Raw genomic sequence first — 23230 nt, 5'->3', positions numbered from 1 at the left:
GCCTGGATATTTTCCAATAGATATTATCAAATGCAGCATTTTTTGTGAAAAAAAGGACAATATCTTTGCAGCTGAGAGTTATTTTTGCATGTGTTTGGAAAAGACTGACTGCAGGTTGGCATCCTATGTGAGACTGGTAGCTTCCAGGTCTGACAGAGCAAATTGGTGGGGGAACTGAACCATCAAATGGGCTGGTTTTCTCTAGAGGTAATTGAGAACAGCTGTTTGAGCAAGGATTACAGCCAGAAGTGCTGAACACCTTCTCTTGCACTGATTTAGTCGCTGAAGACAGAGCTGAGTTGATGAAGGTGTTACTGAGGGTGAAAAGATAAGGGAAAGGTGGCTGCAAAGGAAAGGGAGCCTTGCAGGTTTTCCCTCAGTAGCTGCTCAGGTTACACGACCTGCAAGAAAATGCAGTTTTCAGTGGATTCCACAACAAGAAGACTGGTTAGCAATTTCTGATATGAAAAATGAATGGAAGGATGTGAAGTTTGGTAAGCATGGAAAGACACAGCTAAATGTAGCCAGAGATTTTGTCTTCAACAGTTATGGCATTTGGGCTGTCTAGGTGGCTTGATTTAAGGTTCTGTTACCTTATTGCTGTTCAGAGAAATTTTACCACAGGGTTCAGCAGTGCCTGCTGAGAAGCAGGAGGCTGGCAGCAGTATTTGCACCAAACCCGAAGCAGAACATTTGACTGATTTGAATGCCTAAGTTACCAGCAGCATGCTAAAAGATGCTACTTACATGGGCAAACTGAATTTCTTTAATTTCGTCTTCATTTTTAGTTCTGTGTTCTCTCTACTCAAACAGATTTTGCAAGGAAGAGTTAAATCCTCAAAGAGGTCTGGGGCATAGTGTTGTGCATGATGCTGAGGTGTCTTGATGAGCTGCGTGGTCCCAAGTGAGATGTGTAAGCTCACTATTCAAGGCACAAGACCTGGCTACCTGACTCTCTGCTGCTCTGTGCAGACATGCACTTGGAGAGGGCACAGGAGCTCCCTTTCTGGAGGGTGGTAACTAAGCAGCTGTGGCTGCCTGCCTCTGCTTGCAACACACAGCCAGAAAGTGTTTCCAAAGCTGGGTACCTACACAAGTTTTTCCCCTTGCGAACACAGACAAGATAAGAAAGTGGTACGTGGATACAGGCAGCAGCCAGCATGCTAGGTGTGCCTGGGACACCAGCATTCACACCTACTCCCTGTTTAATCTGTCAGTGGACTTGCAGCTTGTATTCTGAATCTGCCCTGAGCCTTAGACTAGCAGTTAACTTCAGAATTTATTTCTTCAGCTACAGCTCTTGTCTCCTTAAGAAATACTTTAGTACATGTGTGAGCAGGGACTAGAATCCAGATGTTGAGATGAATGACTTTGGTTCCAATTTTTCCCTTTTCTTTGATACTGATGATGTCTGAGTACTCTCAAAAATTTAGAGGGATGTGTCAGCCCCAGCAGTTAAGAGAGTCATAAAAAGATGTCAGATATGAGTTCAATTTAGATTGAGTAGTTTGACCTTAAAGATCATTTAGTTCCAACTTCTCTACCATGGGCAGGAACCTTCCCGTAGACCAGGTTGCTCAAAGGGGAAATCTTTCCTCTTGAAAATATATACCTCTGCTCTTTGGGGGGTTAGAAACTGGTGTTTTGGCAAGTATCCCTGTGGACTCCATGTGTCGCTGGTGAATAATGTCACTTTTATACAGTTCCACTTGTGCTGAAGGTACTTTCTGTGGGTGTTTCCACTCCCAAATCAGGTTGGAATATTAAAACAATAGGAACTGTGAACACAGGAAACATCCCCTGTCATTGTCCACAGTGGAGAAACACCAGAGAGTCAAAACAACAGCTCCACGGGCAGATAGAGGCTTCCACAGAAAAGAGCAAGGCCAGAAGGGACTTGGCAAAGACTTCTCCTAACTTAATTCCCATTTTCTGTTAAAGCAGCTAGTGGCAGAAAGCCAACCCATCCTTCAGTATCTGTTCCTGTGTTATCTTTCCTTCTGGTGAAAGGGAAGCAGATGACTTTGACACTTCAATGTTGAGAAACTTCCACATCTTCCTCTGTGGAGTGTGAGTTTGGGTGGCCTCCATATGAGTCAGAGGACATGGCTTGCTTAACAACCCCTTCCTTAGGCATCTTGCAGCTCTTTGAGTATTATTCACAGAGAGCATTAAGAGAAACAGTGGCCTATCAAAGGCAGAGCCTTTGCCTTGCTGCCCATGTGGTACTTGCACCCACTCACACTGAGGAAGCAGAGCCCTCTCGTGAGCTTGCTCATTGCCCCCAAAGCAGCACGTACATGCTTTCTGAGCTCCAAGCAAGGCTTCAGCTGGTCACCTCAGAGTGGGAGAGTGACCCAAGGAGATGAGTTGTGCTTGGTCTTCCCCAAAACACGCCTGAGCCCCATCCTGCTCATGGTTGTAACTGCAGCACAGGCGCACACCTCACACCAGCTGCAATCTGTATCATCTACAGCTGTAATATCCACCCTCAGTGCTGATTTTTTTCTTGGGTTTTACAAGTGTGAATCTATAGGCAACCCATGCTGCTGCTGCAATGCTTCTCTGAAACAACAGCTTAGGGAATGATAAAATTTTCTCACACATAAGGTGGTTTTGGAAAAAGTGATAGATAACAACCCAATGCATTAAAAGGAAAAAAGAAATTTACTTTTGGACATTCCTAACACTTGCCTTTCTAAAAATTATGATACAAAATGAAGATCAAACTGTAAAAGCTTTGTGTTTATGTTTTCTTCTCTCTTCCTAACAAAAAATACTGCGCTTTCTTTTTCTTCTCCCTCCAAAAAGACTGAGTTTTAACTCTTGATACTGTAAGGTTTCACTAAGTATCCCAGCTCTTATGGCTCTCTGAAAATGCTAGGTTTTAGCTTTAGTGAAGTAGAATGGCGAGTTCTACCTCATACTGCCAAATTATAATACATGAAGAAAGCCCAAACACGAGCATGTACTGCTTTAGAGCAGTTGTACTTGCAGAGTGAGTTGTGCAGCATTTTACTTTGCGTAAAACTCATGAAAATGGATTGCCTGGCTTTGGGGGTTGCTGTCAGAAGCAGGCACTGTGTGAGCACCTCAATTCTGTGTGGCAGACCTTTACAAGCCGGAAACTCCGGAGAAACATTTTTCTCTCAAGCTTTTTCAGTTGTGGGTTGATGACTGGTGACTCCCATAGGAAATGGGAGTTTGAGCTGTTTTCAGCTGAGGAGCTAACATACTCCAGACTTTTCACTTCTGGATAAATGGCACTAATATTTAGGCTCCTTCTGCTTTAGGGGTTTTAATTTTGTTTAATAAGAGGTCTATTTTCACTTGCTTTTGTAGTCCTGCTTGGTGCTAAGCCTGCTCATCCCACACATGGTAGTAAGGACCTAGGTCGAGGAATATCTGCTTTATGGATTCTGTCAGGATTCAAATAAAGTTGAAACACCATCAATACCAAAGGTGAGTAAGCACTAAGAGGCAGAAGAATTTTAATGAAAACATTGTAGATACCAGTCTTTGTTTCTGGACTATACAACCTGCTAGGAATCATAGGAAATATTAATTTTTCACATAAAATGAGGCAAGATGTATTTTACCTGTCACGCTATTGTCAGAACATATATCATTGTGAGATAAACTGCTTTTGCAAAATTAATCAGCTCTTTGGACTTTTTTTTTTAAGTACAAGGAAAAGGAATTTGGAAGGTTTCTGTACTACAACTGCATGGGTTAGAATAAAAGTGGTATAAGAATCCATTAATATTTACTTGGTTTCCCAAAATCTATTCATAATTTAAGTACTTGAAAGCATTCAGTCCATTACACATTTTTCATTGCTTGATCCTGGCTGAGGGTCACAGTGTCTCCAAGATGAAAAATTCCCTTTCTGGAATCACTGCTTGCATTATTTCCCTTCCACTAATTTCCAAAACCTTTTTTTTTTTTTTGATCTGTTCTTTGCAATCATATTAAATAATTACTAAAATAATACATGCCAATTGCAGTGCTTAAAATAAAACTTATATGGCTTTAAAAGAAGAGTGAAAAGGAAGGGTGGCTACTGTGGCCCAATTTGCAGTGTGTATCAGTCGTGTACACTCTTATTTATGTGTGTACACCATATATTTATAATCCATCCTCTTGCTTGTTATCAGAATTTCAAAATGAAACTGTTATCAAAGCAGATCACTGCAATCCTTTTAAAAGTAATCCTGCTCAATTCTACCTGCTACACGGGGGAACATCAGCTTAACTTGTAATTAAAGAAGATTTCTCTGGGGAGACCTCAGATGTGGCCTGTCAGTTCCCAAGAAAATGGTAGCAACTATTGACCTCATTTTTCCTCTGCTCTAACAGTCAGATTTAAAATGACAGAATGACCTGGGATGGAGTCAGTGATGATATGACAAGAATATATGACTGTGAGGGAATAAACAAAAAGGAAGTCAGTTAAAAATAAAAGAGTGGATAAAAATTCTACCTCCTTCTAATAGCCTGAGCAAATAAATCCATTTCTCAGGCAAAGCAACAATCCTCGGGAACTGATTCCAGCTTGAATGACAGAAAGTTCCCTCTGGAGCAGAAAGGTCTTAAAGTTACAAGCAAAGAACCCCAATGAGTTTTTTTAGAGAGAGGTTAATTTTGTTATGGTTGTTTTCTTAATGGTCTGTTCAGCTCTTGTTGACTTTACAAGGCACTGGGAAGGCAGATCAGTGTCAGAATTAATTTTACATCAGCAATAGGAAAGCCTGCACAGCTTAACACACCTGCTTCCAAACAACTAGACTTGGGAAGGGATGCCTAGCCAAACTATGTGGTGAAGAAGCAGTATACAACTTCTCATTATATAAGAGCAAGAAAATAGCTGCACTCTGAGAAGCACAGGAAAATAATTCTACCAAGACAAAGGAGGATAGTTACACTTTTAAGGCTTCGGATTTACCAGATGATTTGGTTTTGGAACTGAATATTCCCTAGATATGTAGCTGGGTATAGAGTGTTTGCCCAAAATATGCCACTTAGGCAACTACACAGTTTTTGCAGCAAAGAACTCACATCCTACATTTAGATACATACAATAAATATACTAGATGGGCACAAGAAGCAAATGTAATGGTGGGGGAGAATTACAGCAACAAGTTTACAAGGCAGCTCAGTTTTCTCAGGATGCCATATCCTGATAATTTTGTTTTTCTCATTACTTGCAGATAGATATTGTCACTGCTGAGAGGCCGATTTCATAAGTCAGTATAATGCATGCAGGGATTTATTTTGTATTTGGTATACACATTTGACTGTTTTTCTCGAGAAAGAAACAGAGACAAACTGACAACATATCCTTTCTAGTACTGTGAAAATCTCTTAATTTTCTACTGTAACAAACTTAAATATCTAAGATGAATAGGAGATCCTAAGACTCTGCACATGATCTCATGGCTTGTTGGACAAAGAACCTTAAAAAAAAAACAAAATCAGAACAAAACAAAACTTCCCCAAAAAAACCAAAAGCAAGAGCTGTGGTTTTCCCACAAGTCTGGCAGTGCAGGAAGACAAAGGGCACTCTATGCAGAAGAAGTAGGTTTCTTGGTCACAGTCCCAAATGTCTGCAACGTAACACTGTGTCCCCACGGCGCGGATTAATGTGCGAGGGACTGCCTGCCCCTCCTGATACAGGCAGGGAGGATCAAAAAGGATTTTGTAAAATGTGCTCTCTGACTGGGGCTCTCCCTGACTGAATGGTTGTTTTGCCTGAGTTTGTTAAACAGTTCATACGAGTGCTGGAGGGTGCTCGCCTGCTGGTGGGGGAGACAAGGCAGGTGTGTCAGAAAACCTGCGTGGGTAGCATTTCTGGTTTGTCTAGGCAGACTTATAACTAGGGCTGTGTGGTTTGCTCTTTAAAAGACAAGAAATTAAATTAAAATAAAGTATTAAAATGTAAGCATATAAAAATTAAATAAAGCCTTAGGGTTTTTTTAATATCTTGCATTCTTTAACAGACAGTTGTCAGCAGCCCTTCAGAAAACTTTAAGTCAGAAACTCAACTTGTAAAATATTAACTAAATAATTGCTTAATTCAGACTTTTTCCTGCAGTGCTAATTCCCTTTATAGACACACTTTTGCTAAGGACAAGAGTAGCAGAAGATTGAATACAGCCTGTAAACCATGCATTGAAAAAGGAAAACTGTGAGTGCTGTTAGAAAAACTGACAGCTTTATCCATACATGTAATTAATACCTGTTTCAAACCAATATCAAAGTCACCTAGTCAGCACATATGAGGTAGAATGCACTTCTAATATAGATGATGCTACAGGTACTATATGTAAGAAAATGAAGAAATGCAGCACATATTTTTGCATCACTTAACTCCGTACTGTACATATAGTCAATATGTTATGAATTTCTGAAGTTCACTACTATTAATTTTATACTCCTGAAGTATTTTAAAATTGTAATAGTAACAGAATGTGTACAGAAGCTTGTTTTAAATATGAAAACTTCTAGGAGTAATAGAAAAATTATAACATAGGATACCTTATTTTTTCAGAAAAAATAATAGTCCTGAAAATACATTCATCCTCATGAGCAAAACCACCTCCAGTTGATGCAGTTATTTAACTGCCCTGAACTCCTTATAAACATAAAGAAAAACTAAATCAGAACTAAAGATCTGTTGCATTTTAGGCATCACGAGAGCCACTGTACTGGCTGGAGAGTTGGATTCTGCACTGGCTTCTCATCTGTGCTTCCCCTGGACTGGGAATGTCCCTGCAGAGCTATTGGCAGTACTGGTACAGACAAAGTGACTCTGGTTAATTCAAACTATCCAAGCAGGAGCTCTTAAAATACGTAATGCCAAGTTCACTTGAGGAGTCATGCAGGACAATGACCTGCAGCAAAGGAACGGTGCTGTGTGACTGGGAGCTGGCACAGCTGAAACAGGAGCAGACAGGTGTTCATATCCTTGGCTGGCTTTTGTAGTGACTTCTTTAGTATAGATTCCCCAATCAAACTCCCTCTGTCCTTCATTTTTACTGAGCTAATCCACCAAGTTCTTTTTTCCATAAATTCACATGCTCTAGAAGTTACGGTCATACTTTCAAGCTTTTCACTGTAACAGTAAAACTAGAATTATATTTAAAAAGAATACCTGTAAATTAAGGTTTTTTACTGACTTCTGTATATTCAGAAATCCCAGAAGGAACAAGTGGGATTAAAACCCACAAAAGCATGTCTATATTAATGCCTACGTGTTCACTTTTTCTCCCAGATACTCCACTGACTGTCTTATTTAATCCTTATGTAAAACTACTGAGATGAATTCTGCCCAGCTGTATTTCCATACTGAAAAATTGCATCTATGAACATTTAGTCAAACTAGGCTAAGTACTTACCCTGATACATACTCTCTGTAACCTGCTCAAGTTGTTGAATTATACAAGGTATAAACTAGTACATATTCCCATTCTCTTGCCACATGGGAATGGACCTGGAAGAAGCAGGAGATTTACGAGGGGGCATGTTCATAGCATAATTATAGCCTGACATGTATGGGTATATATTGTGCTGGCTGCTGGAGAGATCAACGGAGCTCCCTACAGATATAACAGTCCCCTTATCCAGACTCACTGGACACACTGCTGGGAGTGGAGCCCTTGTCTTTTAACTTCTCTTCAAAACATGGAATGAAGGAATCTGGCAAGGTAGCACAATGCTGCAGGTTATGGGCAGGTATATGTGTGTGTGTGTGTGGTTTCTTGCTGTTGCTCTCCACGCAGAGACTGGTAAGATAGGTCATGTTGTAGCCTGCTTTAGCCACATCCTTAAAATTAACAGCACTCAGCTTACAGATTTGTTCTTGTTCTCATAGTTTGGATGCAGGAAATCCAGCTGTGTTCTTTTGCCCACTAGAGAAATGTTTTTTCTTGGTTAGCAATCGTTTGCTGCACCATTTCTTGTAGTTGCTACCCAAATGGATAGGCCCTGTCCTGAGCTATTTATAAGGATGTAAGTGGAAAAAAGGGGAAGGAAAAGAATGGAAGAGGGGGAGGTGTTTGTAGCATGCTGCTGAGGATTAGAGAGTTCACATCCCAGCTTCTAAGGTTTCAGCCTTAATCTTCCAACACATGCAAAGCCTTTCAATTTCACTTCGAGGTCATTAGCCACCTACAAAACAGTCTAACTGCTGTGTGACAAATGCGGGTACAAAACTCAGTACAGGAAGCTTTTCAATTAGGTTGTTAGGAGTATAAATCAGTCTGGGAAAGAAACATGGAGTTTTAGGTAAAAATATCTGCTTCTAAAATCTGTACATTAAATTTTAAATCAAACAGATTTCAAGCTTATGAGTTGTAATAGACGTTTATCTTCTAATTTATCATTTCATGCTAGATATCATTTACCAGTAACTGCTGATTGAAAGAAGAAAAGTAAACCCAGAAAAATTCTAAAGGATAAGTGTGTCACAATATCTATATTATGCAAAGAAAATGTGACTACAAGACATCCAGTGCTTCAGTGGCTATTGCTGGTCTTGCGATATATTTTCTGTCTTTGTGATTGTACCAAATTGATTGATTGATTCAGAATATTCTGAATTGGAAGGGACCCACAAGGATCATTAATGTCCAATATTAGAAGGCTTCCTTGGTGGAAGCTTTTCACACAGCTAGCTTTCTTCATTATTCAGGAAGATCATCTGATAGGATCAGCCTAAGCTGACCTGTAAAATCAAGTGCCATCGAAGTTGGGAATTTCCATGTGACATAACATCTACATGAGAGTGCTGCACTGCAGTGACTGTCACACCCACCTGGACTGACTGAATTATTAATTAATTCTTCGAAGAAACAACCTAATATAGAGATAGAGATCATGTGGAAAAAATTTGGTTCCCTTCACAGTTAAGTATCAATGAGGTTCAGTGCTGCTCTGTAGTGGACAGATAGCTGGCAGGGGGGAAAACAGAGTTGCTGGCAAGGTCAGCTTGAACTATCTGGGACCTGATACACATCACAGGCACTGATCAAATACCACTTTCCAGAAAATGAATGTCCTCACAAGCTCGGGTTTCCAAGAAGGATAAGCATCACTTCTTACTTTGCATCAGATGTGTGCTCTTGGGAATAACTATCTGAAGAGATGACAATTTCTTACAAGCAAATATAATAAATACATTTGTTTTTTCAGGAGAAGTTAGAAGCAGCATTGATGGCACCTGCAGCTGATTTAAGTTTCAGTACCTCAAAGATAACCCTAAAGACAGATAAGCTTCTATCCTCAAAAAGAAACCCCCCAAAAAACTAAGGGAAGAAAACCTAATTACTAGACACATAATAATTGTTTGCCAGCAAAATGTGCTATCTGAAAGAGTGGCAAAGCTAATGATGGGAAATCCAGTTATTAAATATCATAGAGTACTAAGATGTTACAGGCAGAAAAGTAGCAACAAGAAGCTTTCCCCTACAAAACAGACTATAGCAAGAAATATGCATCTCTGTTTAAGTCTATGCAATCTGTAAATGTGGTGAGGGAGCAAATGTTTGATAGCTATGGGAGTTAAGTAAGCACGTAAAATAAAAAAATTGCAGGTATCACTGCTTTTAAAGAAAATCCATCTGGTTCAAATTATTTCTTTCAGGAAGATTTTAAGAAAGAAACCAGGAGGTGATGTCTGAAGATGTCCTCTGGTGCTTTTCCCAGCTAGGTATAAGCACTGTCTTATTTGAGAGCTCTGACTGAATTGAAAGCTCCCTTCACTCTGACTATGCACATTTCTCCTTCATCATTTAAACTCAGTTACCTACAGTATTAACCTGAAGACCTGATCAACTGTATATTGATCAAAATATATCCCAAACTGGCTTATGGAGTCAAGTGCAAGACCATTTCAGGTAACAAATTCTCAAACCACATCTAATTCTGGATTGATGAATGAAGTGTCATAGGTATTTAATGATCTCACTTTGCTTTATACTTTGTTATTTAGCTCAGTATTGTTAATTTGATGTAATATGATGTAATTTACATTACATCTTTATTCGAATAATATTGTATCCTCTTCACTTAAGTAACCACTTCATTGCATTCAACAAAAACTGCTGAGAATCGCATTTACACCAGTCTCTTATCAATGCCATTCATGTTTGGAGGTGGAACAGTGAAAGGACGCCTTTGTAAAAGAAGCAAGAGCACAGGAACCCCCACATTTGCTGAAGACTAGGGGACTAGTCTGGGTTTCTTGTTTCCAGCTGGTCAGGATGTTACTTATCCTACCGAGTGGTCAGGAGTTGTTAGGTTTATTGAGTGCTTGCAGTACACATGTCGTATTTCAGCAAGACTTGAGGTTTAACGAGCCAGAATATTGAAATACACTCCTTTAAACTCAAACCCACACATCTAGAGGCAAAATGGGATAGTGCTGTGTTGCTTCCTTTCTACACCTCTCCTCATGACATTGCTCTCTGTCTTGGCTTTGAACTTTGCACCTTTCCATCAAAACAGTTTCTGATCTGAATTCTGACATCTCCCAAAGGTGTCTGGCAAACAGAAGAAAATTACTTCCTGACTGATGGAAAAGAAATTATTTTGTGGGAAAAAAATACATTAGATGTAGTCCTGAGGGGACATTTTAGTGATACCTGATTAGAAATAAAATTATTCTACAAATTTAGTAAATGTAAAAGAGGAAACAAAGTGGTGCTTTTTCCTCCAAGGTAGGTTATGAGGGATATTTTTTACTTTTTTCTTTAGGTTATTGTAAGCAAAATAACTCTCATCTAGCCTTTTATCTTTCAAGGGGTTTTGCAGATACTATTAAAATGCAGGCTTATAAAGACTCCAGTAGTAAGGAAGAAATAACTGTATTAAACCCAAAAGGTTTTCAATATCAGTTTTCCCTGAAATGGAGAGCTATTTGTATTTTGCAGAGCAATAAAGCTAAATGCTACTTTTTCTATTGTGTTGCAAAAATTGCCAGTTTTAAAACCAAGTTTCAAACGTGTTTCAATACCAGGAAATCACAAGCTCTATCTCAGCTTTCAAAGAGGAGCATGAACATCCTGTGATGCTTGTGACATATATCAGAAAAAGAAAAAATCTTAGAGGAATATGTAACTAAACTTCTGCTAGAAGGTAGAACCTTGGAAACTGAAAAGAATTCCGTAAAACTAGAGATGTGATGTACTTTATTTGTCTTGTTCTGGGGAAGGACTGATTCAATGATACTTTCTCATGGTTCTTAATCATCAAGTTTCCAAATAAAGCCAATAGCTCCAGTATTTGAACAAGAAAAATTCCCAAGGGTGCTTTTGAGGGTGAATCCACGTTCTTCTAACACATTTTTCAGTAGAAGGACCTGATTTTTGGGAGAAGATTTCTTAGGTAACTTACAGAAAGTAAGGTGTCTACTCTTTGGAGAGTGATGATAACTGCTGGTTGGAAGACATCTTTCATTTCTGCTTTAGTAGAAGTAGGAATTGGGAAGAAGAAAGGAACCTATAAACACTTTACTAATATGAACTGGTTTCTAATACACTTGTTTTCTACGTCTTTGATTTTTCTTTTTTTTCCATAAACTTGAAAAGATGGAGTTTTTGTCTGGCTTCATGCACAGCCTTCTGTCAGTATTAAAAGATACCTCTTGAAGAGAAGTCTAGTCAAGGTAAGAAGGTACTTCTAGGTAAGAAGTAAGAATTTTAAGATTTAAAACCGCAGTACAGTCTCTGGTGTAACAGCAAAGTAACACTGAAATGCTACTCCAGGAAGGTACGTAGAAATAACAAGCATTGCATGGGATATTTTTCGTATCAGATAAGCATTTGAATTTTGAGTAGCCTGTCATGATGCAAATTGTTTAAACTACTTAGTACATAAAGAGATCTGAATAATAGATTGACAAGCATATAAAGGTAAAAATAGACCTCATGTATTTTTCCCCTTGTAATTGCATGGACTTCTGACAGACATTGAAAAAAATAAACTGTGCACATAATGAGATATGGTTCTGACATAAATACCAACTTCTAGCAGATGCAGAACTTGTATAACCTCACAACTAACCTTTTAAACTGCAATAGAAGTAACTTGCCTGGCTGCAGCCAGCAGTTGGAGAGAAAGCGGGTGTGGATAGTAGTATTCAGAACCACCTTACCAAAAGATGTGCCAATTCCCTGTCATGGAAATCACTCTTGAAAACTTTGCCAACCATTTATTCCCTGCCAGTTTGAGGGCACTTTGCATTTTGGAACAGTTTTACCCATGCTCACAGCAAAATGCAAGAAACAAAGTATTTTTTTACTTCTAGCTGGCTGCAAAAATGCAAGCGTAATATAGAGAAATAAAGAAACAGAATCTGATGCCTGCTTTCCAAAGTGTCACTTGAGAACACAAAAAAAAACAATTAAAGAGGAAAATGTCTTCTTGTTCTGTTAACTGGTCCCTAACTTTTTTTTTCTTTCTTCCATTTCTCCCTTAAATCCTCGAGGGCAAAACCCTGTATTTCAAATGCTAATTCATGCTTTGGACTCCAGTCTTATTTAAAGAAGATTGTGCAAGGAGAGGAAAGGAAATGACAGTTGATTTTCAAGTTTAATAAGGAAGAAAAAAGACAGTATGGAAGTTCTCTTATGTCTCCTCCTCCAAAACAGTTCTAAATTTATCTCTTTTAAAACCTTAAATCAGGCTAATGATCTCCAAGGACACCTCTTCTTAAAAGTGTGTGGAATCCAAATAACAGAGCACCGTCTGCTGGCACAGGATAAGAGGGTGCACAGGCTAATTAGCTCCCTTTCTCTGTTAGCCCCAACAGTAGGTATCCTAGAGTTTAATCCACACATAACTGGAATTTTAAAGCCCAAGACCCTTAAGCCCATTAGTCCGTGGAAACACTCAAACTGACACTTTTCTCAAAATAAAAATGCTAATGACTGTCCTGCATGGTAAGGCCCTAAAGATACAAAATGTCTGTAAACTGCATCAGTTATTGTCAAATAGGGGAAATAACAACAGCTGTAGACCTATTATCATGTGTGTAAGTCACTCCCCCTGTTAGGTTGCTGTATCACATTGTCTTCGCTAGCTGCAAAGTGTCATGAATGGTAACTACTGACTAGCATACTGTAGGAGGCCTTTAAAAATAGGGGAAGAACTGTTTTGTTGTGGTTCCTTATGCTTAGATTTAGGATATTTGTTTAAAACTTGGTCACCCTACTTCCAATTCTTACTGTGTCTGGCTTTCAAATGATGACACAGAACGTGAAGTATTTCTTGCTTCATTTCCATATCTGTCCTTCTTAAGGGGGAAAAAATCAAAATGTCTACAAACAATGATGAAAACAATCTTAATTTTTTCATTCTCTAATTACACCTCTTCATATACGAATTTCTGCCGGAGAGGGTTTGATTTCCTTCCACATGGGATAGCTGACCTTTACCATTTTATCATGTCCAGTTTTGACAGAGGAAGGGGAAATGCAATGCGCCTTAAAAGTCATAAGCTAGATGAACGTAATGTGTAAAAATATCACTCAGTCGTTGTTAGATTGACATCAAGTCAAAATAGTGTCAGTATTAATGCCAATATAATGTTAATTGTCATATTCTTGAAGATGTAAGGAACTCTATTTTCCCTCCTAGATCTGAACATAACTAGTCCTCAATAATTAAAGTGTCTTTTGCTGTTATTTAGGTAGATAAGTCGTCCTAAAGGAGTCATTAATATTCACTTCATTTCGTATCGCACTTGTCAGCTGTGCAGCAGTCCCATGGGTAAAGATGCAGCCACTTAGATATTTTGGCCCATGTATTTAGCATATGATAAAAGCAAGCCACGAAGGGTATATGTAGATAATGGATTTACAAGCTGCACTGTTGCCAGGCACTTACAAATTGGCTGATAAATTTGATGTACTTAAAGTCTGAAGTGTGTCATTTAAAATGTGGCAAAGCTACAGGTCTCAGGGTGTTTCTTCTCGTTACAGCTGGGCAATCCTTCTTGTGCCCTTCCATCATTGCCTCAAAAGGCAGGTTCATCCCAGCAGCTTCCTGGCTCTGAACAACCAGTGGTATACTTAGTTTCATCCTCCTAATTACCCTCCCTTCTCCATTACCTTCTGTAATTACAAGCCAGGCTGCACTTGTGCACTTACTTTATCATTGAATACAGACTTCAGACTCAGTTTGTATGAGGCTTATCAATGCCTCAGTTCCTAAATCAGTTTTACAGGCAGTGATTAACAAAACTCTCATATAACGTATCATGAAAGCATCAGGAAAAATTCTGACCTGAAGTTATTCTATTTATTTATACTTGAAGTTGGCTTAGATCAGGGAATATACCAACCCTTTATTTTCACCTTACTTTGGAATTTACTAATACCTAGAGAAAATACTACTGAAGGTTTTTTTTCCCCAGCTTTTGATTGAGACAGAGGTTTAATTTTAAAGTATTTGCATATGATTAATTTTTTTCTTCAATAAAATCAAGAGATGCTATAAAACTAAAGGAATGTAAAACCAAATGCCTGATAAATAATAGGAGTGTGGGGTTTTTCACAAGTCAGACTGCTTGTAATGAAGCTACAATGATCAGTCTTAAAGAATCATAGGATTCTTTAGAGATAAAAGGGATCAACACCAAAGGCAGCATGCAGGTTTTGGTAAGCAGATATCTATAACTATGCAAATGAAACACTGGACTTCAGTTCCTGGAAGCTTATTTTTCTAATCAATTCCACCATGTGCAAAAGGCTTCAGTGCCTCTTCTTGAGTTTCTGTAAAAGTACTTATGTCTACTTTTTCTGTTCTATAAGCAGTTTCTCAGCATGTTTTCTCATAGCTTATTAACTCTGCATCAGCTGACAAAACCCTGGCTTCCTGCTGTGGGTCTGAATGGCAGGGTTGCTGAACTCTGCTCCCTCTTCATTCTGATGGGGCCGGAGGGATCTTGTGGGTGCTGTAGCACTGGCTCTCCTGTCAGTCAGGGATTTGTGCTGGATTGATCTCTGTCTCCAAAAAAATGTTCTCTTCCACTTTGCATGTGATTGTTCAGGGGCTAGAATATGCTCTTTGCAATACTCTTTTTCATGCAGTGTTCAAAGCAATTTTTATTTTGGACACTGTCAATAAAGAAGAGATATTTGTTGCTCTCTAGGGCCCTTTCTGTGTGTTCTGCAATAAGTATATGCCCATATCAAGCTTCATATCCTGATATGGTGGCCATGAAGCTTATGACTGCTTAAAAAGAGTTAGATGTCTTTCTGTGTTGATTTGGAAGTCACAATAACTCAAAGGGTATGAAAATCTCTCAAGGAAATGAAAAAAATATTCTAGCTGCTGTCTGTATAACCCCTCTACAACTGCATTTTTGTAGAGGTACAGACACTGAAACCTATTGAACACAGCTTTGCACTGTTCTCATGTTTATGCTTACCTTAGTGTTACCTAGCCTCTGTGAAAGTATTAGTGGCCATGCACTGTGCAAGGTTATACACTCTCTTGCTCCATAAAAGTGGGTTTTGACCCCATGGAAAATACACTGACAAATCAAAATGTGTAATCGGTTTAAAGTTCAAGGGTGCAGCCAAATCCCGAGCCAGTGTAATTTGACCTAGATTCAGTGGAGCAAGTAGAGATGCAGTGAACTACATAGACAGAAGAACCAACCCACTGTGGTTGCCCTCATACAGTGAGGATGCTGAGGAAATACTTAATGCCTGATGATGGCAGTGGTTTGCTCCTTCAGCAAAATGAAGTTTCAAAAAAAAAAAGTTTCCTTAGGCTACTTCCTGCAAATAATAGTGATTGAACACCCAGGATGCTGAGGAAACTCTCAGTTGAGTTTAAGGGACACTGGCAACACACACCTGCTTATTTCTATGCCATTAGAGAAGGGAGTGCTTAATCAATGTTCCCACTATATGGGCCAAAAGTCGGTTTGTCATTCATTTGCTACTTATATCTTTGCTAGTATCCTCCCATGTCCCTGTGACCCCTTGCCCCCAAGCTCCGGGTCCATCTAGAAATCGATGTGCTGTGACTTTTAACCCTGCATTAGCATCATTGCAACACTTTTCATCAATAGGTCAGGTTTTTGTTTCAGGAGCTATTATTCCAAGGACACTCTTTCAAACTTTTAGAGCCAAAGCAACCTTCAGCCTTTATACCACTTCAAGGATTTTTCCAAATTGGCAATTCTTCTTCCAGAATGCCTTTATATATGGGAAATCTCAGCAACTCTTGAACTCCAAGGTTGCTGGACATACAGAAGAGCAAAGTTTGCTGATAGAAACCCATGTGTAGCTCTGAATGGCAATTTCTGGATATTGCTTCCAGTCATCTCAACAAAAATGCCAAGGTTAATTGAACAGCTCTAAGAACCAGGAAGAACTGGTTAAGGGTAGGTCTCAGTTATCATTTCCATTAGTACGAAAGTGCCAGTGCCTGTGCTACCAACTAATGTTTCCTTGATTGGTACTACTATAACTGACTTCATCTCAGTCCTGGAAGGAGTCAAAATGAAATATTTTAACTAGTTCAGGGTATTTTAACTTTCCAGTTGAATCAGTACTCCTGAGCACCTGGATATTAGCTGTACCAATTCCTGATAAATAATACACATTATCTTCTGCAACACCAGGTATCTTTGTAACCTTCTTCCTCTGTCATAAGGAAGACATTACCAATGGCTGGTACTAACTTAGGCTTTGTGCAGCTGTGGTAATTTAGTCATGGATTTTGTGTTTATGTTCCACCCTACTTGATAAGAAATAGTAATTCATAGTAATTCCCACATAGTGGGAAGTTATGGTGGGGGGGCTTAGGCAGCATAAACTACTGTGCCATTTCAGGTCTTTTTCAATAGGGTCTTCTCATATCCATCATCCCAAGGCCGAGTTGATGGCAAATAGAATACATAGGAGGAACAGATTCACACTGACAGCAGGTGGATAGACGACTGTTAGGAAGAGGACTGAAGTTAATTCATGGAATGACTATTTGAATATTTACGTCTGGATTTTTTGGGGGGTGTGGGAGGGTCCACACTGATTTTTATTCAAGGAAGGCAGAATTTAATATATATGATGCAAAGACTTTTTTTGGGGAAAAAGTATTTTTGTTGTTAAACCATATAAAAGAAAAACTAGGCTCTGTTGTCAGTCATGTCTCAAGCTTCTGATACAATAAGCTTGGCCAAATTATTCATCCCCACGTGCCTCAGAATTTAAGGCTACAAAATACCTGTATGATACTGTCCTACTATATAAGGTTAGCATTACACTCAATGCATTGCTGTTTAAAAACAGGATGAGCCCCTTTGGGCAAGTTACTATGACTGCAAAGACACAATGTGCTATGGGGAAATGGTCTTGCTCGCTAAATAGGTGACTAGTTGTTCCACTTTAACTCTTTTAAATGCTGAAGTGGAATCTAAAACTCCATTGTTCATTCATTACATGGAAAAAAAAAAAAGTGGTCCACTACAGACTGCATGACTGATGCAAGAGCTTCTATTAAGATAACAAATTAACGGGAATAATCGGTTTATGTAACATGCTCAAACACATCTCAGGGTAGAGGAAAATGCACCTGCTAGAAACGGGGCAGGGCGAAGGGGGGGCCCGGGTGGATGGATGCCCAGGGGCTGCGCACCTCTTGCTCCCTCCCATTCCTCCCTCCACACACGACCACGTTCCTCCACGTGCCTGTCCCCGCACGCCGCTCGGTTGCCGGCGCTTTGCGGGTGCCCACGGGGCTCCCTCTCCCATCCTTCCTCCCTCCCTCCCTAACATCCTTCTGTCCCTCCTGCCTTCCCTATAGAGTCCCTTCACCGCCGCTCCACCCGACCCGAGTGGGGGTGGGGGGCATTTAAGGGCATCCCCCCTTATCCCCCCGAAAAATCACGCCGCAAACGCGGCGTGGGGATAGCAGCGAGGGAGGAGGGAGGGAGGGATGTGAGCGGGGCTGCGGGGGTTCTCTGCCGGCCGCGGCGGAGCGGGGGGCAGGGAGGCACGGCGAGCAGGGGCGGCTCGTTCGCAGCCAGCCCCGGCACGATGTGTGTGTGTGGGGGGGGAGGTGGCGCAGGGTGCGATCACCCCCCGGTGCAGCGCAGGGCAGGGTCCCTGGGCGGGGGACACTCACCATGGCGGCGGAGCGGCGGCGAGGCGCTGTCCAGGGTATCGCCGGGCTCGGAGAGCTCCGCAGGCGCGGCCCCCGAGCCCCCGCTATAAGGCACCGCCTCCTCCCCGGCTCTGCCGAGCCCGCCCCCGCCGGTTGCCGGCGGACACGAGGTTGGGAGGGACGGGAGAGCAAAGAGGATGGATGGGGAGGTGGTGGGAAGCAACCGCTGGGAGGGGGAATGCAGTAGTTGAGGAGGGAAAGAGACTGAGTGATGCTGTTCCACCAGCGACCCAGATGTCACAGTGGATAGTGAACGTTTGTCTTTGTTGGAATCTTCGCTCTTGGGAAGATTCAATTCATTGACCAGCTACTTTGGGAGCGGAGAGGGGCACTGGCTGGCTGCTGTGGTCCTGACACAAACCTGTTTCATTCAAAGAGGGTTTGGTCGGTGGCCCAGCACTCGTATTTGCATCTGAACTTCTCTGACCTCAAGCCCTGAATCCTGCACACACTGTGACAAAGTGAGATCCACCACCTAAGGGTTAGGTGGTTGGACTCAATGATCTCAGAGGTCTTTCCCAATCTAAATGAATCTATGATTCTCCCTGTGGCATCTCACTGGAGATCTGATCTGTCTATTAGGGAGGAATTGATAAGCAAATGTTTATTTATGTTGGCTAGGGAGGAGGCAAAAATCACACAGAACAGGAGCTACCAACCCTGTCACAACTCTGCCACTGATAACATAACAGAAAAAGTGTCAGGGAAGGAAAAGGCTTTGTGTGTGGTGGAACAAGCACAAAATTTCACACCTTCAAAACTGATTTTTGTTCTAGGTGCTAACCAAGTCTTATAGTTCTAATAAAAGATTTATTTAAACTATCAAAGCTTACTGAAAATGTACTGCTTCTTTACCCCTGCTTTTAATGAAGAGTTCTTTGGCAAATGAAATAAAAATATTATTTTTATTTTATTTTCTAAGCGAAAACTTGTCAAAAAATGACATATTCATGCATGCACTTCCACTGTTGTCCCCTCAATTCTGTGCATAGTTTTGTTGACCAGAGCTCAGAGAACAGTCTTTCCCAGTTTCAGAGGCACGAGCAGTGAAAATAAGGGGACCATGTGTGGTGCAGGAAAGGTATCATCTTCACAAACTAAAGTGTACTTCATCTACAGACGTGCTATATTTGTCCAAAATGTAGCACTGATGTTCTGAACCTTGAAACTTCCTTCCTGGTAGTCTCTTTGTCCATGTACAACTTCACCCCTTGCTTTCTCTCGGACTCAGAGATCCACCGAAGGCAGTGAGAAGGGCTATCTTCCCAGGGCCGCCTGCCTGCCCAGAAATGATACTGCCAGGAGATTCACGTGAAAGCATGTCCTCACGGAATTTCTAACCCACTTTTACTTGTTTGCTCAAGCTTCCAAATTCCAGTGCATCCATCTACACTGAACTACCACAATTCTGAGGTTGACCAGCCATCCTTTACCCTATTTCATCTTTTTGGCAGGTTATTCATTTAGTTCTTTGTGTGTTACTACAAACCATCCTGAAATACTGAGCAAAAATACTTTTTGATATTCATTCTGTCCCCAGGGAAATTGTTCCCTAGGCGGAAAATCATCCTCTTTGTCCAAGAAACTTCTCTTTATGCACTGTAGAGCAAGGAGCAGTTTGGATGCTGACTGACAGAGAAACATGGTAGTGATTTGGGGCATGGAATGCTTCAGCCTCACAGTTTTTATTCCACTTTATAGTCCAAACAGGATGGAGTTCACATGTCAAGCCAATAGCAGACCTAGTAATACAGTAATATATATTCTTTTTAAAGTCTTCTTTTTCTTTGTCTAAAACAGTAGGGAAACATATTCAAGTTTGGTAAATATGTAACATTTCTAATTTCTTGAGTTCCTTGTTCCTGATACAGTATATTAATAATAATTAATGTAGTTTCCTCCTATAGTAGCAACTGTATTTTTTATAAAAACAGTAGTGTCACCAGCAAAGAACAAATAGTATTCTGGTGGCATCTAAAAGAGGTTGTAATAGCATTATGGGTATTTTTAACACCTATCTAATTACCTGAATTTGGAGATTTAAGGGCTGTGGCAGGATTTGGATTCATCTGTTTTGTATGGAGAGTGATGCCATGCATTTAGTTGGATCCCAGGCACTGAGAACAGCAGACCTCTGCCACGGATGTTAGTTTTTAGTGGTCATTGAACAGTGTGTTGGCATGAGGCAAAAGGCAGAAAAATAAGTTGACATGAGGACAAACAGACTTGATTAGTTCCAGCTGAAATTCCTTGGAAACCAGAAGAGTAAGTGGAGGCAAATAAAACAGAACTTTATTCTGGGGCAATTCTGTTACACAACAATCACTGTTCAAAGTGAAATACCACAGGGAGCTGGCTTGTGCCCTGCTTATCTGGGGGTTGTTGTAGGTTGAACCTTATCACAAACCACCTAATGTACAGAATCACAGACGGGCTGAGGTGGGAAGGGACCTCTAGAAATCATCTGGTCCAACACACCTGCTCAGGCAGGACCCCCTACAGTCAGCTGTCCAAGGCTGTGTCCAGTCAGGCTTTGAATATCTCTGTGTCTTAGGAAAAGCATCTTTGATTGCAATGACTTCAGAGACGTCAGGTCCCACTGGGTTTGCAGCTCAGCAGGAAACAGGCAAACAAGGTACCACTGATCAGCCAATTACCAGCAACTCTCAGCTCCTGCTAAGTTTAAATCTATAGGATAAAGTTTTAGTTTGGGAAAGAAAAGTTAAGTCCAACATCTATTACCAGTCACTGCTCTTGATCACGAACTCCTCTGAAATTTGGAATTTAAATTCAGGACATGCCTATTTCAAAACGTTTTTCTCTCAGAAGCATCTATTCAACTCATCTTTCTCGAACTAGCTCAGATGAAAGATGTTAACTTTCTTATACTATCCATTACTTTTATTGGCACAGGACAGTGGTTATGTAACTGAAGATCTTGATTCTGCTAGTGGCACCATGGGGAGTGTTGAGATCAGTGGGACAGAATTTGATAGAATCATGGAATGGTTTGGATTGGAAGGGACCTTAACAATCACCTAGTTCTAACCCCTCTGCTATGGGCAGGAACACCACTTGACCAGATTCAGGGTCCAATCCCACTGGCCTTGAACACTTCCAGGGATGGGGCATTCACAATTTCTCTAGGCAACCTGTTCCAGTGCCTTACCACCCTCACAGTAAAGAATTTCTTCCATATATTTAACCTAAATTTCCCCTCTTTCAGTTAACATTTGTTAATTTTTTGTTAACTTTTTTTTAACTCTCAAAGAGTGCTAAAAGATTGTGAATAACAAAACTGTGGAATCAAATTTAGGTAATCAGGCTAAAGTGAAAATTTGAGTTTATTCTCTTGTTTTTTCTCTGGTATGGTTAGTTCTTTGCAAATTGGTTTTGAAACTATGGCTGGTGTAATATGTCTGTAAAGCTAAAGTTTGTATTAATTTGTCAGCTGTGAGCATATAAAATAAAAACTAAGAATAAACTTATGCTGGAGGAAGCATTGAATGGAGTGATTGGGGAGCTTTGTAGTTTTTATAACAAATATTTCACTTTAGCACCCTCTCTCGGACACAAACCAATACTGCTGGTGTTTATTTTTAAAGGCTTAGTTAAAGCTGGAAAGCAATTGCAATGTGTCCAGGAAAAGTCCCTGGCTGCAGTCACAGATACAGTTTTTAGTTGTGTGGCTTGGTATTCTATGAATTGACTAAATAGAATTTTCCCATCCCTCTTACACTTATCATCTTTATACAAATAGTCTGTGTTGTTCACTTAAGCCAGCCAAGAACTGGGAAAAGATTGATGGCTCCAAAGCAAATACCAAAGGTGAGTTGTTACAAAAGACCACGGTTTGATGTGCTGTTCCTCGCAGTCTGCACGGCTCCTGTGAGGAGACTGCTGGAGTTAACTGCTGTGAATTGTGGATGGACCTGAAGATCTCTTCTTACATCAGTAGCATTTAGTGTTAGGGTAGCATATGGAGGCCCCAGTCTGGGATCATGGCCTTGCTGTGTTGAGACCTACACCGAAGAGTTCGCAGTGCAATGATGTGCAATGGTGTAGCGCCGAGGGAAAAGGGTGGGAGGAAGCTGTTCTCTGTACTCCTGCCCCAGGAAAGAGAAGTGTATTAATGCCAAAAGAAGGTCAGCAGTGTGAAGGACACCGAGTATATTCTGAATAGCAGAAAGGCCCACAGTTTGCACTGTTCTGCATGAACTATCACTACCTGGTCAGCTTCTGGGTCAAGCTCTTATATGTTGTTTTGGTTCCAGTAGTTGGTATGGTTGCCAGTTGCATTCAAAGATACTGTATGTGACAAAAGAAGGATTAAAAAATTAGGACACTGTAGAACAAAAACTGCCCGGATTACTTTAACTTGCTCTCTTTGTGCATTTTCATTTTAATAAGCCTTATTTGCAATAGTAGCCTTCGGCAAGACTCTTCAATGCATGGTGCTTATGACAATAAACAAAGAGGAGGCCATGAATGATGCAAGGGCCTGCAAAAGGACAAAAAATAATCTTGCTAAAGCAGCTGAAATTCCTTTTCTGGACTGAAATATACAACTTATATAAGATAATTCTAATGATATTTACATATCTTTCTTCTACAGCTAGTCAATGATTTTATTCTTCCTTCTGCTGTTTGCCTCTAGGTAACCGAGTGTAGATTTGTTGAAGTGCTGAGAACTTACAGCAGTATCTGACATCAGAGAAAGTTGTGCTACAAATAGACTAAACACAAGGGAGACATGAAAATTTTCCCCATATGCCAGCTCAAAAAGAGGCCAGAAGGGGCAATCAAAAACCAGTCGATACTTCAAACGTATTTCAGCCTCAGTTCTCTCCCTGGTGAAGGAGGGATAATAACATCCCTCCCCTTGTCTTGCTGTGCAGACACAAACACTAGTTAACTGGCTGCTGTGAAGCAACCGGTTAGTCTAGATGCATCAGCTCTTGCACCCTGAAAATAAGGCTTGTGCCCTCAGCACCTGCACCCTTCTTTCCTGAGCTAAAGAGTCTTTAGCTCCCTTATTCACAGCACTGTA

General features: G+C 40.5%; 1 protein-coding gene across 1 annotated transcript in view; it reads right to left on the bottom strand.

Moving 5' to 3' along the window:
* Nucleotides 1-18387, bottom strand: part of ELOVL2 (ELOVL fatty acid elongase 2) — a 49623-nt gene extending 31236 nt beyond the window's left edge. The window contains exon 1 of the mRNA XM_051799255.1: nucleotides 18142-18387. Within this exon, the coding sequence (XP_051655215.1) occupies nucleotides 18142-18144 (3 nt within the window). The 5' untranslated portion in view covers nucleotides 18145-18387. The remainder of the gene's footprint in view (nucleotides 1-18141) is intronic.
* Nucleotides 18388-23230: the final 4843 nt, after the last annotated feature.

The sequence above is a fragment of the Manacus candei genome, unplaced genomic scaffold, assembly GCF_025592945.1.
Source record: "Manacus candei isolate 608988 ecotype Guabito, Panama unplaced genomic scaffold, ASM2559294v1 h1tg000049l, whole genome shotgun sequence".
Taxonomy (NCBI): domain Eukaryota; kingdom Metazoa; phylum Chordata; class Aves; order Passeriformes; family Pipridae; genus Manacus; species Manacus candei.
This window is presented reverse-complemented; position numbering and strand designations above follow the sequence as displayed.